Source organism: Carlito syrichta, unplaced genomic scaffold, assembly GCF_000164805.1.
Source record: "Carlito syrichta isolate Samal-C Ts95f unplaced genomic scaffold, Tarsius_syrichta-2.0.1 Scaffold303112, whole genome shotgun sequence".
NCBI lineage: Eukaryota > Metazoa > Chordata > Mammalia > Primates > Tarsiidae > Carlito > Carlito syrichta.
In genome coordinates this window covers 847,795-869,582 of record NW_007247208.1, presented here as the reverse complement: position 1 = coordinate 869,582, position 21,788 = coordinate 847,795, and the positions used below count along the sequence as shown (strand labels likewise).

General features: G+C 36.3%; 1 protein-coding gene across 1 annotated transcript in view; it reads right to left on the bottom strand.

Moving 5' to 3' along the window:
- Positions 1–21,788, bottom strand: part of PACRG (parkin coregulated) — a 335,607-nt gene that overhangs the window by 4,345 nt on the left and 309,474 nt on the right. The window contains exon 4 of the mRNA XM_008057716.2: positions 13,193–13,364. Within this exon, the coding sequence (XP_008055907.1) occupies positions 13,193–13,364 (172 nt within the window). The remainder of the gene's footprint in view (positions 1–13,192; positions 13,365–21,788) is intronic.

The window sequence follows — 21,788 nt, the reverse complement described above, 5'->3', positions numbered from 1 at the left end:
AAAGGTTCTAACATGAAGAGTTCACTGACATTATAGATCAACCAGAGGAACCTTCCTATTCAGAAAATTGGATTTCTATTGTACTGCTTACTGCCTTTAAGTATAATCAACAAGATGGAGCCTCCAGATATGGAGAAATTGCTGAAGAATAAGGAAAAAATAATTTAAAGTCAAAGTGGTAAAACTTATTTATCTTAGATGGTTATAAGCTACATGTATGCTTTTTCTCAGGCTTAAAATGCTTTATTGTTTGATTTTTTGCAAAATGAGGACATTTCCTAGATATGATTCACTACTATGGGATCAGAAAAACAACACCGGAAACATTTCTACATCTTTTAAAACCAGAAACACCAAACAAATTGCAAGAGCAAACTAAATTCTAAAAAATATTTTTGACACATGCTATAAATGTTAATAACTTTAATATGCAAATAGTTATCACAATCCAACAAAAGACGGAATCTTCCAGCTTAAAAAATGAGCAAAAGACATAAGGAGATAATGTACACATTAATAAATACAAATGAGCATTTAATATTCTAGAATGTTCACCTTCATTGGTAATTTAACAAAATAAAACACTACTTTATAGTTTTGAATATCATATTAATAAAAAGTTGTTGAAAATTGAACACTATCATTGTGGAAGCTGGCTTGGAACAAGAGGCACTCTCATAGACACCATGTTATAAGCCATTCCAGCTTTCCATAGGGCAGTGTAGTAATATATCTAGTTTATATTTGCATATTAAACCAAATGCATATTAACACTTAATCCAGTACTTTCACTTTTGGGCAATTAATCCAAGGATGTAGGCAGATGTGCACAAAAATGTATGAAAGAATGAAAGGATGTTAAAATCAGTATTATTTATAATTACAATCTAAATGGTCCCAAAACAATGAGTTGTTTAAGTATAATATAGTATAACCATTCAATGGAAAATTATAAAATTATTAGTTATTATTATAAAATTATTAGTTATAATAATTATAAAATTATTAGTTATAACATGGAAAAAACCATTTAAAAACAGAAAAATGTTTATAAGATACAACTGAGTAAAGAAGGAGATTATAAAGCATATTTATACTATGACCTTGTTTTACAAAATAGAATGCAAAAAGAACAAATACTGGAAATTTATATATTTAGATGCTAATGGTAGTGACTATCTTTTCCATAGGTATATGTAGATGTAAGATTTGATTCCATTGAAAAGTGAATATTAGCCGGGTTCGGTGGCTCAGCCTGTAATCCCGCACCTTGGGAGGCTGAGGTGAGTGGATTGCCTGAGCCCGCGGGTTTGAGACCCGCCTGGGCAACTTGGCAAGACCTCATCTCTACAATAAATCAAAAAATTAGCCAGGAGTAGTAGCGCGCGCCTGTAGTTCCAGCTACTTTGAAGGCGGAGGCGGAAGGATCGCCAGAGCTCAGCAGGTCGAGGCTGCAGTGGCTGGGAGCGTGCCACTGCACTCCGGTCTGGGCGACAAGAGTGAGACTCCAACTCAAAAAAAAAAAAAAAAAAGAAAAGTGAATACTTTTTAAAACTTCCTTTAAAAAAAAAATCCATCTACTGTGCACATTTATCTTGTGTTATTAAATATTTTTCTTCATGATTGTAATTTTGTTATAATATATCAGAAGTCAAGTCTCCTCTAATTAGTCCTTCTTCATATTTTCTTGCTTATTTTTAACCATTTATTTTTTGAGACAAATTTTAAAATAATTTAGTCAAGTTAAAAAATATAATTGGCACTGGAGTAAAATTCTAGTAAATTTAGAAAAAATTCAGGAGGCAATTGTCATCTTTACTACTGAAACCTTCCATTAGGAAAGTGATATCTCTTCAGTTTTCTTGTCTTTAATTTCCTCAGGAAAGCTTTATAGTATTTTTTATATAGGTCCTGCATAGTTTTGCTAGATTTATTCAAAGAAATTTTGCATTTTGTTGCTATTTGTGTAAGATAATTTTATATCAATATGTTTTCTAAAGAATATTGATAATATTCACATAAAAGTATATAGTTTTTGTATATTTACTTTATAACTGACTAACTTAATTCCCTTACTGATACTCAATGTTTTTAAGTCGATTCAGTTGGGTTCTATAAGTAATGATACTATAAAACATATTGTTAAGTTTTTATTTGCTTTCTAATGTTTATATCTCTTTTTTTGGTCACATAACAGAGGCTAGAATTTCTAAAGAAAAAAAACCATAGCATTATAGTGCTGAGAGAAGGCATGTTAGTTTTTCATCATTCTAATGTATTTTAATACCTTAAAGGATTTATTTTTATTTTATTGTGCACAGTATATGTGTATATATATATATATATATATATATAATGTAAAATATGCCATTTAACCCTTTTTAGTATACAATTTAGTGGCATTAATTACATTCACAATGTTATGCAACTATCACCACTATCTTTTCCAAACATTTTTCTCTACCCACAACAAAAACTTTGTACCTATTAAGCAAAGACTCCCCATTTCCCTTCTCTAGCCCTTGATAATCAACTTTCTGTTTGTATGAATTTGTCCAATATAGGAGTCAAAGTATTCTAAGTATTATTTTTTTCTGAAGTTAAGATATTTAGTTAATATTTGAGATTGTTGGGCCCAATAGAGTATCTGCTGAATCAGATTGAAATAGATATAAACATTTTGCTAGTTTAGGACTACACACCATGTAATTTACTAATTCACAGGGTTGAATGAATTCACAATATGTTTTCAGACCAAATTTAGGTTTCAAGATTGTAGACATTTTTCTCCTTCCATAACAGAACTCAACTGCTATAGAAGTAAATATGTTTCGGTCTGATTTCTCACATTCTTGGGCAAACAAAGCATCATAGATTTAAATCAGTTATTACGGACATGGAGTAGGCCTATAATAAGGATAACAATTTTTTCTTTAATTCATTGTTTTCAAGTTTCTCCTACATGAAGTGTTATATAAAAAAGCATTGATTTTTTTCTCATCTCATATGAAATATGTAATACAGATTTATCATAAAATATGCCACTTAACCATCTTTATGCAAAATCCAAATTTTCCATAAAAGCTTTGCCATAACAAGTGGCTTTTTTTCAACTGTTAGATTTTTTTCAACTATTAGATCAGACTTCTAGGACAGCAGAATATAATTTAGTATTTAGTGAAAGTGTTTGGCCTTTCTTTCCATTAAATACTTTGTTTTAAAGATAGCTACATCGTTAATACTATTTGTTTAAATAAGTGAAAGTATTCAGTTACCAAAATGGTCTCAATGATGCAGTTCCTAGCATGATTTATTAAAATATTTAAAATATCTCAAAATATTCAAAATATTCTTTTGGAAAAATTTTTATTTTAAAGATGTGGGGTACAATTCAGATTTAGGTATACAAGTGGTCATCATATACGTAAAGTTTGGGCCTCCCGTTGGTCCCCACTTCACCTGGGTTGACATCAGGTACTTTTGTTGATGTTGTGTGCCTCCTCACCCCCACTCCTCCACAGTGTCCTGTGACTGCCATTCCCTTCCCATTGTATTATGGTAAACGTTTAGGGTCTGCTTATGAGTGAGAACATGTGGTACTCACTTTGTTTCTGTGATAGATCGCTGTGTACTCACAACATTCTAGACACAAGGAATAAACCAGAAGAATCATGTGATTCAACACATTCCTTTTCAAGCTTGTTGCACTGGGTTGGGGCTGCACTTGTTTCCATAGATATTGGACACCTCTAATGGTAACTCTCCAACACGTTGCACTGCCAGAAGTTAAGTTCATCTTGAAAGACTGGGGTGACCAAAGGACGACCAAAGGAATTAGGCTTGCCTCCATTTTTAGAGTAAAAACAAATGACAATCTGCTGTATCATGTGGGCAATACTTCTAAGAGTTACTATCACATTGTCACTTGTCATCTTCTGACTGAGAAAAATTGTCCAAATTTGCCATAGCTTTTGAACAATAGAAGTGGCGGGCTGTGGAGAAGGTTATAACATGCACAGGATCTTCACAAAACACTTGAAAGATGTGCACAAAATGCAGGATGGGCAAATAGACCAATTTACAAGCAGGAACAGTTCTTTCCTCCTTGAGAAGGAGTTTGAAAACAACACCCTGCTAAGCCTGACATCAGTAACTGTTATAATTCTATGACTGAGTATTGACACAAGAGATTTGGGAGCTCCTAACAAGTAGTAGTGGTTAGTAGGAGCCAAAACAAGGGCTCTGGAATAAGGCTGGCCAAGCAAACCTCAGTTTTCTTTAATTTTATTTTTTAGAGACAGGGTCTTGCTCTGTCACCCAGGGTGGAGTGCGGTGGCACGATCATAGGTCACCGCAGCCTCCTAGGATCAAAGGATCTGCCACCTCAGCCTCATGAATAGCTGGGACTACAGGTGCATACCAACATTACTAGCTACTTTTTATTTTTTGTAGATAAGGGGTTTTGCTATTTTACCCAGACTGGTCTTGAACTTCTGACTGCAAGCAGTCCTCTCACCTTGGCTTCCCAAAATGCTGGGATTACAGGCATGAGCTACCGCACAGCCATGCTTCATGTATTCGAGTACATTTACTCATAAAGGAGATTATAAACAGACTACATCAGCACAGCATCTGGCAAGATCTCTATGATTATTCTTGTAGGTATGATATAGAAATGGTTGAAGAGTTAGGTCTTTTCTTTCCTTATTTTGCTCCTTTCTTTTCCTCCCTCCCCGCCCCTCTTCTTTTCAGTTAAACTGTGTGAACAATTGTATCCAAGGAATATACACTGATTTGGTATCTACCTGTCCTGAGTGGGACACCTGATATGTCCATATTTGACCTTGTCTAGTTTTCACATAACAATTTTTATTATAACTTGAATGAATGTTATAGAATCCGAATTTATCAGTTTTTTGACAACCTAAATTTAGAAAGTCTACAGAGACATAACCACATTAAAAAAAAAATGAAAACCAAGGATGCAGAAATAATGTATTCTTATTACCACCTTGCTTTGGCACGATGCTAAACTTTCCATTTGTATAACTTCATTCGTCCTTAAACAACATCTCTGGGCAATAATTTTCTAATCCCCTGGGACAGTGAAAGAACTAATTGGCCGAAGACCACCCAGATAGTTAATAGCAAGCTGGGATCTGGTTTGCAGGAGCCCAAAGCCTGTGCTCAGAATGACTAGACTCCACACCTCCCAGCATGCCATCTGTCATGGAATATTGCTCCAAGTCCTGGTACACAATGAGGCCAGACTTGGAGTGTGCTCAGGAGAAATGCTCAAAGCTGCAAAGCAAACGCAGATGCTAGCATGGATTTTGAGCAGGCAATGTGGTCCTGTGCTTTAGTGGTTTAAGGAATGAGTCATAGTGATGGAGCTGGTATTCATGGCATCTTCTGAAAAGCAAGGGATACTCAGTAGTATGAACCCTGGTTTGAGCTCAGACATCATGCTGGGGGGAAGAGTGAGGATCCTTAGTATGACGTTTTAGCATGGATGACTAACAAGTGTTGCCAAAATTGAGGGAGAGAGTCATGATGATAATGATGATGATGATAATGACAACAATGATAACATTTGTCACACTTGTGTGTTAGCTTAGTCACTGAAATAACCCAATAAATTGGGTGCTGTTATTGTCCCAGTTTCATAAATTAAGATCTCTAGTTTCATAGTGGTTAACTTCTTTGATGATGAATATGGGGTAGAGTTAGGATTTTGACTGAATAATCTGACTTCAGAGCCTTTGCCCTTAAACAGCACACTGTACTGAAAGAGTGATAGGATTTGTCTATGTTTTTCATTTATTTGAGAATAGGAAAGGGTTACTGATGCTTGGTGAAGTCCACTTGAAAATGCAACCTTGCTACTTTTAACTCTTTCTTTTATTCTATCATGCCTTTCTGGTATGGATGGCTGTATTCTCCATGCCATCATCTCTGCTGTCTCAGATTTATTTTGGGTCACCCTCTCTAAGTCCTCATTCATAGAGGAACGGGCTGGACTGTGATCCCTCCTTACAGGTCCTGAAGGAAACCTTCCTCTGGAAAGTGACCATGCAAACTTCATTAAGACAATTTGAAGCAGTTTTCTTTTTCTATCTTGTAACCAAACTAATGCTAAGTAACACACGTCTTTTCCATATTTTCAGAGCAAATTAGATTTTTTTCTTCTTAAATTAAAAAAAAATCACGACATTTAAAATAATTATTATCGCTTTAAAAATAGGCTACCTGGACCATTTCAAGATATATAAGTACAATTATAAGATCGTGAATCCAGGGTCATACATTTCAATTGTCTTTGTACCTTTTTAATTAAGTAGAATTCTCAAAATAATTGTTGTACTGTGATATGGATCCTTATATATTATTCTTACTTGGTGTTTCTTCCTCAGTGGGTGTTCTTTAACAAGAATATTCTGAGTTTTAAAATGCTATTGTTCAAGTTTCTTCAGCTGTGTCTATGCATGTTTGTCCTTTACAGCTGGGTGACCTCACCTTGTTAGAGCTTCCTTAATGAGGCCAGTGTCTTACGTCCCGTTTATTTGTACCTCAGTGATATTTCCATAATCCTTCGGCAACCAGGGTCATCTTAACTCCTAGCAAGCCGCCCCACAGATGGATGTTGTTGCTCATAATAGAATCGCAGGAGAGAATGTAAAAGAATAAACAGAAATTTATACTCACCACTTAAATAATTCTCCCAATAGATGGAAAGCATTATATCATTATAGCCTTTATTTGTTGTTTCATAATAAAGAGTCTCACAAGATACTTTTTATATAATATATAGCACAGTGACAGGCTCAAATGGCCACTTCACACTTTGGATTATGGCACCTACACAAAATTCAGTATGAATAGCAGTAATGTATTTTATTGAATTAATTTTGCAAATACTTTCATACATCTCCTGTATACTAACCAGTACATTAGATGTGTGGAAATATATTACTTTCTAACATTATATTCTAAGTGACATAGGCAGCTATAAAGCTCTGTGGGAGAGGGAAGACAGGGTGGGAATAGGACTGGAGTTGAGGGTAGGGAGTGGAGACAGGAATAAGAAGAGGCTCTACAAATAATTAATAATGGAGGTGGGCCCTGTAGGGCACTTAATATTTGCAAAGGATATGAGAATGGACATATCCCAGAAGAGAGTGATGATATGGAATTAGAAAAGTAGAAAAGTGTAAGGCAAGTTCAAAAGCACAATCAGTTTTGCTAGAACATAGGGTGAATAAAGGGGAATAGTAAGAAATAAAATGGAAAACATAACTTGCAGCCAGATAATGGGAATTCTTGAATGTTATACCAAAGAAATTAAAGTAGGCAGACGGTGGAGTGGAGTCTGCCCTTAAAAGATGGGAGTGTACTTAAGAAGATTTGTGAGTTGAAAACTTTGTGCCTACCAGCTAAGTTGTGTGGCCTGGGGTAGTAGAAAGTAGCGGGTAAACTGGCTTGGGGTATCAGAGGAGAGAGTTCTGGGCTGGCAAGGCAGGTAGAAAGTTCAAGGAGGGAATTCCGGAGAGGAAGATCCCACAGAGGGCATAAACTTAAAAATCTGCTTTTAAACTCCGCCTTAGCTGCCAGGGATCCCAGTAGGCCCAGATAATGAACAGAAGCTGGAAGATGAAAAATCTGAAAGTGAAAGAATTAGCTATTGTCCACCACAGGGGCGACAGAATTTGGAGTTCATGTCTAATAGGTTAACTGCCTACCAGAACTAAAACTCACACTCTTTAGAGGAATATAACAGCATCCGGAGGCTCTAAAGCATATTATTCATAATGTTCTTGATGGGATTGCTTTTTGTAGCCCTGTTGAGGTTGGATGAGCCCTACACTAGGTCTGCCAAATGAGTAGTGAGTCAAAGTGAAATGTGTCACTTCCAGGATGGAGCTTTTCACTGCCATTTCAGGTCCGTTCATATCTGCTGGTCTGAGCCTGTATTTTACCGAGCTCTACAGACGCATACTATGAAGTCTGGGAAGTGGTACTTTCGAGAGCGGGCCGTCCACTCAGGGTTGGTAAAGATCCCAGATCTCAGAGCCAAAGGTCAGGCAGTGGAGGAAGAACAAACATCTTATTAGCTCTTAGTCAAGAAATCTGCTTCTCTTCCAGAGGCAAAAACTATCAGGACAAGCAGCTCATTATTTCTCAAACGTGATGTCATAGTTTGTAGTACACAGAGGGTCATGACAATTACATCTTTACTGTGAATATTTTAATCAATACAAATTGATCCTCTTTATGTACTTGAGAACTCTTCACATTAAATTCTACCTAAGATGAAAATAACAACTTCTGCTTTTTTCACTTGTCCCAATGTATCTTTTATTTTCTAAATATCTATTACTTGTTTTATAAACAGAGTTTTTATTCACATTTGTTTTTCACAAATGAATTTGAAAGCTACTTTTCAGAGCTGACATTCTTCATTTTATTTTATGCTGTTGGTTCTTCACAATTCCTTGCTGTCTACTCAATTTTTGTCCTTTGAATATACAGATTCTGTCTAACTACATTTGTCTCAAAGGTTTAGACTCCAGTTTCCCTGGACTTTTTAGTCATTACTGCAAAACTTTTACTTGAAAATTTATGCAGTTTTGAAACTCGTTCCCATAAACACTTTAGACTTAACTCTAGGCTTAGTGGCTCTTAATGCTTACTGCTTTTCAAACCAATATCCTCACCTGGGGGTTCTTGGCTGCACTTCGCCATCTGTGAGCTGGAGTATACCCAGAGCCACCTTTTTAAGGGGGCAGGTGAATATTACAGTGGTTGAGCCTGGAGTCTTTTTATTCAGATGACTGTGGTGAAATGGTGCCTAAGACGTTTCTCCCCCGATTCTTTACAAAGTACTCTGATGTCTGGAATTTACTATTGCAAAGACTTTTGGCCCCTGTGACTTATTTCTTGGTATGTAGCTTTTTCCCCCGTCTAGATGTTTAAAGGATTTTTCTTTAGGTTATAATTTAAACTTTTTAGCAAATTGCACCTCCATGTGTGGCTCTTTCACTGATTTTCTTGAGACTGCAGTGAATTTTTTCTACTTGCATAATAAGGGATATTTTTCCTCCCAGAAAATCTCTTTCATCCCCCTCTTGCCATTATGGCTTCGAGTCCTATTGTTCTGCTCTTTCCTCTTGGGAGCACATAACTTGTAGCTCCTGCTTGTGTCCTCCTCTTTAATATCTTTTCTCATCTTATTTTGCTTACTTACGTTTTCTGAGAGAGTATCTTAAAGTTATTGTCTGCATTTATAACTTGATGCTGTACAGTTGATTCTCTGTACGTCTATGGAGATGTTAGTTCTACTGTGGCTTTTGTAATTTCCCTTACGTTACTCAAAACTGGCTTCTTTTCATTTGAATCTAGTCTCCTTGAAGGGATTTCTGCTTCTGTTTCTTGGAGGCCAGATCTTCCTGAACCCCGAAGATGCCCAACAAGAGTTTCTACAAGTTTCTTCTGTTTCCTAGACCAAATGTTGTTGAGAAGTCCTTTTCCTCTGATTTTGGAAGATATTTCCTGCCCTGTGTGTAGAGGTTTTTTTTTCCATGGCCCCCCTGTGGCTGTGGTGTTGTTGTTCTTGTTTTTATTGAGGAGATTCCTAGACATGGTTTGCAACTGCTTTGGTCCCCCTCTGTCCCCTGGACAGTTATTTGAATCCCCTTCTGAACTTAGTATGCAGAGATTCTAGGCACCATCTCCTGGCGTTGCTCTGTCGGACTGAGAAGAATCTGTCTTTTTCCAAGTGAATGCAGTGAACGTAAACATACCCCAGTTCAGACAGCCGACAGGGCCCCTCTTTTCTCATCCTTCTCCTCCCTACAGTGTTTTGCTGCTGCTCCAGCAATTAGTGCTCCATGACTAACCCTGAGCACTTTGTATCGTGTTATTTTGGAGTTTTGGATCCAGAATCACTCAAGAAGGTGGAAATTAGAAAAGTGAGAGGAAAAGGGGAGTAGTGGTAGTCATGCCAAAAAAGCAGCATCCACGGAACAGGAGCAACAGAGACTCACTGTGTGGCTTCTATACGACTTGGGGGCTTGAGCCAAGCCTCAGGAGAAAGAGCAGTGTAGTTCTACTTTTCCGTGTTAGAAACCCTGGAGCCACTGAATGTGTCCATTTCTCATTGCAGTATTACCAGCCTTTTATTTGGTTGAAAACAACCCCAGATTCTAGAAATAGATAGGCAGCTAATTCCTGCTCATTGCCTCACAGTGAGATTATACATTTTGCTTTGCCTTCATAGATATTGGTTAGAATTTGTAACCCCTCCCCCCCAAAACCCCAACAAAACAAAAAACTGTTTAAGAACTGCTAGCTGGTGACGGTGAGGTTAATTTTTGCCCTGGATAGAGTCACTTGAAAATAAGTCACACACAGATGTTATATGTTATGCCAATTGCATATATCAGCCCGCTTCTAGACCAGTTAGTCTCATTCCAGAGTCCCACCTGAAAGATTTACTTTATGCACATAATGTTTTTCACACTGTGCTGGTGCTGTGCATGTTGCCGCATAATTAATCAGCATTTCTTCCTGAGAAAAGCCTGACTCTTAGTGGCATAAACAGATTGAGAAGAAAGGAGATACTGGACCCAGGATCAGTATACAACAACAGCAGCTGAGAAAATCAAGCAATAGCATTCACTAAGATAAACTGTCATTGCTTCCAGAAGAATAAATCATCAGATTCATACATTGTTAATTTTCACTGACAAGTATGTTTACTGAGTTCTTAATGTTTCACTCATCAGCAACTGACCTCCAGTATGTGTGTACTGTAAATTTTGTCCTTATGACACATCATTTCTCTCTCAACTCATGTGTGTATCTTCAAAATACAGAATAAACAAAATGGAAAATAACTTCACCTCGGCCTCCAAAACTTGAATTTGGTATGTTTAATTGTAAACAGCATAATCAGAATATGACTTAGCCATTCTCTTTCTGTCTTTCAGTATGAGAAGACAGTGATCCCAACATGAAGGGTTGATTTAACAAAACAATATCTATCTGAATATTGCTGCTGTTCTGCAGGGGCCAGAGATAGCTCCTGGGAGAATGCTCTGAGACTTTTCTGTGTATCAATGAAACTTGCATGTCATCCTTTAGAAATGTAGCATTTCAACTAGAACTTAACACATTCGAAAATTGTGACCCATTTGAGAGAATAAATCACATTTGGAAAAGGTTTTAATATGACCCAGGACAATATATCCTTCCTGAAGTCTTTTTTTTTTTTTGGCGGTAATTTCTTTCTTTTTTTTTTTTTAATATATATCAATATTTTTTTATTATGATATTGTGGGGTACAGTTAAGGGTTAGGTATACAAATATGCTTCGTTCAGGCACCCTTGTTGATAAGGGGTGTTTCCCCGTCCCCAGAGAGATATTACTACCGTTAATCCCACCTCCCTTCCCCTCCCCCCCATAGTTTCCCACCACTGTCGGTCCTTTTCTTACAGTAATACGATGAATGTTCGAGGTCCACTATATGAGTGAAAACATGTAGCATTTCAATTAGAACTTAACACATTTGAAAATTGTGACCCGTTTGAGAGAATAAATCACATGTGGAAAAGGTTTTAATATGGCCCAGGACAATATATCCTTCCTGAAGGCCTTTTAAAGATCAGCCCTTCAAGCGGCTGACACATGAGGGGAAGGGAACACTGCTGTTTAATAAGGTCCGCTCGACAGGGTCGCTTTTCTTTCTTTGCCACTTTCACATTAGGTAGCTTTGTCTTTTTGTTTGTTTCCAGTCTGTTTGTCTTGGTGGAAATGTGTGGTGGTCAGTTACAGATCCCTATAGAGATCTCAAAGACGTGAGGGCGAGCTCTAGTTGATTAGATGTAAGCAGTGAGAGCAGAACTGTTAAAAATCTAGCATTTTAGTAAAGTTCCATTTACTTCAATGAAAGGTGGTCACGGGTAAGACTAGCCAATCCAGACTCTGGGAAATGACCCTATGTTGAACTATTGCTCTTGTTCTGGTCAAATGCCACGGCAAGAATACACTTGAGATGGGGCGGGGTGGGGGGAGCGTGTTTCCTCTGGTCCTAAGAGACTAGCTGAACATACTGTCAATCATCCTAGGAAGTGGTTCATCACAGGGCAGGAGATGAGGCAAAACCTGGGGAGGGGGAAGCAGGGACTGCCTCATCCCTCAGGAGCCACGGGCAATTGGGTCCAGATCTGGGGGTGAAAGTGCCTGGAACAGCTCTGCCTGCCCACGGAGTGCTCAGAGGCACCAATCCTCCGCTTTTAATGAACAGCAACAGCAAAGACCAAAGCAGCAGCAGCAGCAATGTGGTGCAGGTCAAGGGTGCGATGTTGGTGAGAGGAGCCAGGCCTGCCATCTGGACTCAGGAGAGGCCATCTTCTTCCTGAATCTTTACCAGGGGACTCCAGGTGTGCCCACAAGCGTAACTCTATTACTAGCTCTAGCAGCAAGGTAAGCAGAATAGACAAGAAGCAACTGAAGGACTTGTTTTCGAGCCCTGGGAAACCATCTCACAGGACAGTCTCAGAAATGCTTTTGAACAGGGATGTTTTAGATAATGTCCACAGAGACATATGCATGAACAAATTAGTCATAGAAAGGAAGTATAATCTCATCTTATAGACAGATAAAGTCAATAACAGGGTTACCCTAGAAGTCACCCCAGTAACCTACTGAAGAGTAAACATTTCAGGTATGTTAAAATGGTAACCTTTTCTCCAATTCAGATAATTTTCTTTTCTTAAAATTATGAATTCCACTACCCCAAAGGTATGCAACACAGTTGTGTCTATATTGTACCTTAAAAATTAGGGGTGCTATTTAAAAAAAACTTAGAAGTTAGTTGCAGTGTGTATACATAAAGACACTACTTCTGGATGCATACGTTAATGGTAACGCTTATGTCATTACTATGAGGCTTTTTAAATTAGCGCACACCCCATGCAGTCCAGTTTACTTATGGGGCTAAGCCATAGTGATATACCAATGATGGGGTATATTTTTGAAGATTTGGGTTGTCTGGTCTCCTAAGTCAGTTTATAAAAATTCCTGCAAAACCTGGGGCTCACCTCAGTCTGTTGTGTTTTATTGCTTAATTAGCAAGTTGTCAAAAAGCGGCAGAATATACACTGAGTGATGATTTTTCACCTGTTCACTTACTTTTTATCGGGATAATGAGCTGTGGAATGACAGGTAGGATCTTGTTCCCCCCGTGTTCCAGCATGTCGTGGATTCCTTGCCGAGCAAAAAACTCATAGGGAAATGTCATTTCACAAAGCCCATCAAAAAACAGAGGCAGATAATGATGGTAATCCAGCTTCTCAATTTCTACCTGAAAGTAGAGAGAGAAGAAATGCCACGTGAAAACAACAGTTGGGGCAGAGTATGGCCAGATGAGCTGTGAAGCTCTGTCACCCACTTGGAAGGGGTGCGTTCGTTAGAACTTCAGGAAGATTTTATTAACCAATTCACCTAACGACTGCTTGTACCATTGTGTCTTTAAACTGTTAGCAATGAGGTTAAAATCATTGACCTTTAAATCCTAACAGTTAAATCTCTTATCCACATATAATCTACATTGGGGGGTATTAATCATTTGTTTCTTTTTTGTTATTTATCTTTTACCATTTGTCACAAATGTGATATTGAAGAGGATTCAAGAAGCTTATAGAATATATGCTGAAAGGTCATGTAAGATTACAATAATAGAAAAAAAAAAGCTGAAAAAGCTTGATATCCAAAGTTCTAGCAAGAATGCCACAGGAGCACATGCTGATACGTTCTTGCAAAGTACACCTTCTTTGGGAACTGGCAAACATGAGAGTAAGGGTCAAACATTATTTCCTATTCATTTCCACAAAGAGTGAAATGATGACATCAAGAAGAAATGGAGAAGAAAGAGTAGGCTGAATCAGAATGAACCACTGACATCTCAAAATCAAAACATTGCAATCCCCCCTGGCTGCTTCTTCTAGGAGCAGAGATGAATCTGTTTCCCACATCTCCATCTATCACCCTCCACAATGCCTCCACGATCTCTTGTCCAGACCTTGGTAGTAGGATCCAGCATCCCCAGGGAATTGAAACCAGAACTCCCGAGTTGAGAAGAGACAGATGGTGAATTGGGAATGACTTACATGTGACAGATGTATTCTTGCTCAGGTCCTTCACTGTCTGAACTTCCATCAGCAAAGTGATAGAGGTGACAGTGACGTTATAGGTGGAAAGAAGCCCACAGGCTCAGATGGTAGGTAAGATGCATCTACACAGAGCAAGAGGTGTGACATTCCCAGTAAGGGGCGACAATTTTAATTGTTTTCAAGTCTTAGGAATGCACTCAACTTCCAGTTACTACCTTCTTATCAAGCGGAACCCATCAGAAACTTTGAGAAACTGTCTTTTACGTTAGTAGGTTTACAAAATTGTTTCTATGGACACATTATAGATAAATATGTTCATGGAACACAAAGTAGTATTCAGATTTTGTAATCAAAGATCATAACACCACTTAATAGGAGGTTTTTATATCCCCAGTTCCCTCCCAAAATTCTGGAGTCTCAAGCCATGTATCTGCTTTCCCCTGGTGTGAGTACCTGGTAACACACCTTGCGTGTTCCTGAGTGTTTTTGAGGGATCTGGGTGAATAAAATGTCAGTCCCAAGAGTCAGTCGACCCTAACCCTAACCCTAGCCCTAACCCTAACTCCCATTCAGATCCTCTCTCAGAGCTGGTGTTTAAAACAAATCTCCAATGTACGTTTATATGGACATCAGTTTTATTTTATTTTGCTCGTATGTTTATAAGATTTACTTTATTCAATATGTTCATGGAATATGTACTTACTCCTAATTTTCTCAAGGATTTGTGTGCATTTGGAAATGTTTTAGAGCATTATTTTATACACCTTGAGCAATTCATTGCTGCATCTTTCAGTTCCTAAAAACCCAATGTTGTTATCTGTAATTTTACCTGGTAACCTAATTTCATAAAAATAACATATTTTAAAATGTTTTTTGATATGCTTTTGGTAATTCCCTTTCTTTTAGCTCATTGTCACACTTTTATACATGTTTCTTATAAGTAGTAAATCATCAAATTTTGATGCTTTAATATGCTCTAAGACTCTTTGTATTCTAAGTTAATTTAAGTCACTTACATATATGGTTATGCCTTGTTTAACTTCTGTTATCTTATTTTTGGTTTCTGGTGGTTTTCAGTTACTATTTTCAATTTTGCCGTTTTGCTACATAGATTATGCTGTTGTTTTCTGCAGTGACTTTAAAGATAAGACAGCTTGTTTATTTCATTGCAGCTATCTTACAGCTTTCTCAAATATTTTCAAATATTTACTTTCTTAGCAAGAGAGGTAAGTTAAAATTTTCCTGCTAAGATTCTTGACAATTCCATCTTTTCCTGGAATTCTGTCTATTTTTTCCTTTGTCTGATCTGGGGCAACAATACTAACAATATCAATAACACCAATGTTTGTTCACAATACCTCTCAGACTTTGTTGTTAGGAACATTGAGATGTAGCATTATTACAACCTCTTGATGAATTATTCCATGTATCCTATGTCCTTACCCTCTTTATCATTATTAATATCGTTTGTCGTAGTCTATCCTTATATTAATATTGCTGTAATTGGTTTGCCAATTATATCTTTTTCGATCGTTTTATTTTCTTTCTTCCTCTTACATTATAAAGTGTCTCTCGTAAGTAGCTTTGTTTTTCCTCCTTCTAGTTTGTAAAGTGCCTTCAAACAACAAATACTGAGCACATAATTCCTATTCATAGAAGTTTTGAAAAAGGTAGAAAACTTATGAGAGAAAAAGTGAGAAAAGAGAAAAAAAGAGGGACAACTAAAAGAGAAAAGAATTGGTTTAAAGACTAAATGAGAGAATGTGGGAGAGAAAAAAGTTACCTCTATGTTTTAGAATTTTCCTAGCTCACTGATCACAGTAATTCTTTCCTACCAAAAGGTCTCTCATGAGCTCTTTTTCTGACCTATCAGTTATTTGGCACATCTGTGAGCATTATAAATCTGTTTCCTTAACAACAGAATAACAATTTGCCTTTATAGTTTGAGCTCATAAACTTGTTTAAACACTATAGATATAGTTCTACTTGCTACAGGGTGAATGTTTTTTGTATGTTACTTTCTTTCTTGGGTTCCTTTTTTATTATAATAATATGATTGTCAGTTGATAAATTTGGCCTAGACTTTGGTAAGCCCCCTTACATTCCATTTATCATCAGGCTTGCTTTTAAAAAAATTTTTATGTGTGTGTGTTTTAATATTACACTTGACCTCTCTTCAAGGTATTTTTCTGAAAAATTTCTTTCAGCTACTGCTCCATTTTCACATTGTTTTTCACAGTAAAGTTTTCAAAAGAATTATCTAAAGCCACTTTCTAGACTTCTTCACTCCCATTCTACTTATATTGCCATTTCCCTGAAGTTGCTTTTTTCAAGGTCATCAGTGACCTTCTTTTTGTCTAATCTCCCAGTCCCTCTTTTGTTCTCATCAGCACAACACAGCTGACCTTACAAAGTTGTCTTCCCTGGGGTTCCTGGTGTCAGACCCCCAACACTGGGGAAATCAACCTTATTCCCTCATTTCAATCCCTAGTGGCCTGGCCTCACTAGTTCCTTCTAAGAGACTTTTTTGGAGTGCATATGTCTTAGCTCAGGCTGCCATAACAAAATACCATAGAGTAGGTGGCTTACAAAACAGATATTTATTTTCTCACAGTTCTGGACACTGAAAGATCCATACCAGGGTATCAGCATGGTCAGGTTCCATGGGGGGTTTTCTTCCTGGCTTTTAGACAACTGCCATCTCACTGTGTCCTCACATGGTTTTTCCACTGCATGCATCTAGAGAAAGAGCTCTGGTGCCTCTTCTTTTTATAAGGACACCTGTCTAATAGGATTAGGGCCCCACCCTTATGAACTCACTTAACCTTTACTACCTCCTTATAGGCCTCATCTTCAAATGTAGTAACATTGGGAATTAGTGCTTCAGTATAATGAATAGGGGTGGGGAGAGACCCAATTCAGTACATAGCACACCATTCTCTTTCTCAACCACCTCTCTGTCACTGGCAAGTCCTTTCTTCTTTATTTCAGTTTAGTGAGGCCTTCCTACAATTGCCTATCACCCTGTTTGATTTTATTTATAACCCTTATCATTTATTCATTACAATTCCTGAAGTTTTGTTGTTTAGTGAGCTTGTCATTGCCTGGAAGGGTGCTTGGCACATAACAGATGAGTATGTGTTGAATTTTAATTCTGACCTTTTGAATCTGTCTTCTGTGTAAACTTCCTTGAGAGGAGTACTCAGATAAGAACAATGACCAGATGATGAGTGACCACCTAGAGCTGAGGTCAGAGACAGAGTAGAGTGCACCATGGCTCTGGTGTTTAACACTCACCCTGTATTATGAAGGAGTACATACGTTTCTATGAATTTACATATACTACAACTTCATGTAGTCTACAAATAAAGTGCTGTGTTTTACTCATTAGAATTGCAGTGATTATTTACATTGCAGGAATTTTGTAAGTATATCAATAGACAAGCAAGATGGGCTACTTGATGCTTGTAATGTCTCTCATTTACTAAAAATCATTTTAAAATGTATTGGCTATTCTGTTTTTTTGGTAGTTTTTGAGTTGATATATAATAGTTGTACATATTTTTTATCCTGTTTACCTTGACACCTTGAAAGTTTGTTTTTTAAAAATATCATCAAATGCAAGCATATTAAGATATGTCCATTTTGATGATGATAATCAGAGGTCTTCATTTAAAAAAATAGATGTTAAGAATAATTTTGTATTCAAATTGAAATTTGAAACAGAGGTAAATTAGGAGATCCCTTATTGATTTTGTGTGTGTGTGTTTGTCACATTGTTACTCCGATGCCAATTTTGAGTTCTAAATTGCTGACTTCTTTTGTTCACAAAGATTTACAAAAAGTCATTTTTAAGGTTTCTTTAACAATAAACCTCACTGCAGTTATGCGAAATTTTCACTCTAAGAATAACTAATTTAAGGCTATGGGTTGTTTTAGAGATATCAGTCAAGTTATATGCCAATACACTGATTAATTACTCTTATGGTATTAACTCCAGACATATGAAGTTTTTTGTCCTCAAATAATATTTTTTAAAATTTATATTTTATAACTTTTCAAAGATCACATAATACCTACAAGTTTATCTTTAAATCTTACAGTGACCTTTGGTCAAAAGCAATGAAATTCTAACTTGACCTAGCCTGTCAAATATAACATTTTATCCTTATAACAATTGTGTAAGGTAGAAAATACAAATGAAAAGCCAGAAACACAATAAGGTTAATGACTTTCATTTTTAAAAACTCAACTCAGAGACTTAGTCTTATGCCTTCCATAGCCTTGCTTCAATTAGTAATTAAAAGTTCATTGAAAATATCAGCTATTATGACTCCTATAATAATTTTCAAGAACCCTGTTTAGAATCACAAACCAATCTAAAATTATCTATTAATCTGTTGTGACCTAATTTGAACTTACTGTGATATTTCTAAAATAAAGCTTTAACAGTGTTCTTCAACTCTTGAGGCAGCTGTTGAATTCTTGCAAGAGGTCTTACAATTTATATAGACATTAATCTATCATCTGTCTGCAGATGATATATATAGCATGTTTTACAAGTAGATATACTTTATTTTTTAAGTGTGTGTGGAAGCAATGGTGATGAATAACTGAAAATAATTTGTCATTTTATGTTTTTCAGTGATATTGAATATACAAATGAAATCATGTAATGGTACATGAGATTTTTGATGCTAAAAATAAGACTTTTTAACATAAAAAATTTTTTTAGGTATAAAAAAGAAGCAGATTTAGGCAAGAGGGTAGACAAGACTGATATGAATCCATAAACTGTCACAAAATCTAAAAACAAACAAACAAAAAAAGCCCAAATTGAGTTAAATTCAAAAATGAGCTCAGGAAATCCTCAGATGCTAAATAAAAAGATAAACCCCAGTCACAGAGGTGAGCTGGAGGTGATGCCAGGTCACCCCAGGAAGTAACAGATTAGATCATGAGACTGAGACTAAGGTTTTAATGTCAGGCATACAGAAAAATAGTATTTGGTGTGAGAAGGGAATTAAACCAAGACTTCTACATATAGGAAGGACGCTGGAAGTGCTGCATCAGCTATGAAAAAGCGACTTAGAAAAAGCTCTTCCTACTAGTTTGTGGAAACAGAAAGGGAGCTTTATGTTTGACAGAGTTCTCAATGGGAAAGACCTCTTCTGAGATATAGAAACTCAAACAATCTAAAGTCAAGATAGTAAGAAAAAAAATTAATCTCAGATCGCAGAAAAGAAATCCCTGGGGCCCAGGCAAAAGCAAATGCAAAAATGTTAACACCTGCATAATTCAGGTACATGGAACTACCACAGAAAATGCAACCCCTACTGTAGACGAGCTTGCAATTAAAAATTTACCCATCATTATGGGAGTAGAGGCGCCATGAAGAAGACTCAATAGACCAGTGAACCTGGAAATGAGCTCTGGAACTAGCAACTTAAAATGACAAGAAAATCGGAAAAGAGATATACTAAAAATGCTTAAAACAGCTAAATATTTTGTCAAAAAAAACCAAATAAAATGTTCAAGAAAAAAGTATAGTATCATTAACTTAAAAATTCATGTTGAACAATAGATTGTCCACAGATGAAAAGAGAATTAGAAAACTGGATCACATCACAGAATACAGGACAAGCACAGAGGCAGCACAGGGGAGGAATACAGTGGAAAAGTTGGCAGAAAGTCCCAAGACTGGACATGCTCCCACATGTGATTCACAGGCATGTGAGAGGAAAGGCGAGAGTGTACAGAAAGGCAATGTTTGAAGAAATAAAGATTGTGAATTTTTCATAATTGAAGGAATGTGAATCTTCAGATTGAAAATGCATATCTAGACACTTTTTGGAAAAATTATAAAACTCCAAAGTCAAGGAAAAGATTCAAAAGCAACTAGAAACAAAAGACAGATTACACATAAAGGATTCAAATTAGACTGAAATTACATTTCTCATTGACAAAATAGAGGACAGAACACAGGATAAAATTTTTTAAACATGTTCAAAGAACAAATAATATTCATCTACAACTTAGTAAAAAATCATCATTCAAAATAAAGACAAATTAATTGTATTTGACCAAAACTAAGGTGTATCTTACTACCCTAAGGATCATAATCTTTACCAAGGCATACAATTTATTAAAAAGTAAGCTGAACATAGGAACAAATGAGATGAAATAAATAATGTTAAACAAATTGTTGAACAAATTAAGACTAATAATCATTGACTGTAATTTAAAAAAATCATCAGTATGGTAGGTTTATAGAGTATAGCTATGAAACTAAAATAAATAGTAGCAAAGATGAGAGGAAGGTGCTCTGAGTCAAGTCCTTGCACTGAAAGAGATGGGGACAGAGTTATTGATAGCTTTTAGACTTTAAGTAAGTAAGCATATTAAAGTTTAAGAATACCTGCTGAAAGAATAAAAATAAAATGAACTTATGAGAGAACCCATTGGAGTAGAAGGAATGAATAAAGCTCTATCAACCCAAGAAAAGACTGTTTCTATGAAAAAATATGAAAAGGAGAAAATATATAAAATGAATTTAAAATTATAAGCAATTACAATAAGTGTAAATGAATCAAATTCTCTTATTAAAAGATAGATTGCCAGCCGGGCTCAGTGGCTCAGCCTGTAATCCCGCACCTTTGGGAGGCTGAGGTGAGTGGATTGCCTGAGCCTGCGGGTTCGAGACCCGCCTGGGCAGCGAGACCTCATCTCTACAATAAATCAAAAAATCAGCTGGGCATGGTAGTGCATACCTGTAATTCCAGCTACTTGGAAGGCTGAGGCGGAAGGATCACAGGAACCCAGCAGATCGAGGCTGCGGTGGCCAGGAGCGGCCACTGTACTCCAGTCTGGGCGACAGAGTGAGACTCCAACTCAAAAAATAAAAATAAAAAGTAAAATAAAATAAAAGATAGATTGTCATTAGAAATAAAATATCCTTCTGTTATGAATTTGTTTATAAGGGACACACTCAAGATAATGGCAAAGAAAGGTGGAAAATAAAGATATGGTAAAAATATAATAATAAATATAATGTGAAATAAATTCCTGGAAGAAGAACTGCCATATCAAAGGGCATATATATTTGTCATCTTGATAGATATTGCCAAGTAGTGCTTCATAGAGATGGTACAAAATTATATTCCCATCAACAATAAATGAGTACCTGGTTTTCTATTGCAAATACAAAGAGAATACTATCAAAATTTGATTTTTAACAATATCACAGGCAAAATAGTATTTCAGTGTTTTTTTTTAACTTGCATTTCTCTTACTGTGAGAATAATCACATTTTAAAGATATTTCTGAAAGTCATTTGTATATTTTCATATCCTTTGCCATTTTTTTTCTACTGAGACATTGATCTTTTTAAAAAGAGTTCTTCTGTACTAGAGAGATTAGTCTTTAGAGTATGATAGGAGTTTCAGATTTTTCATTTGCCATGCATATTTTAAAAAAAATTTTGAGTTTATTAATCTTTTTTGGAGACTGAATTTTGAGTCATCATTAGAAAGGTCACCCCTCATTTATAAAGACTAGAAAATCAGAAATGAACATGTATAATTATTTATTCCAACACTTCTATACATCATTTTCTT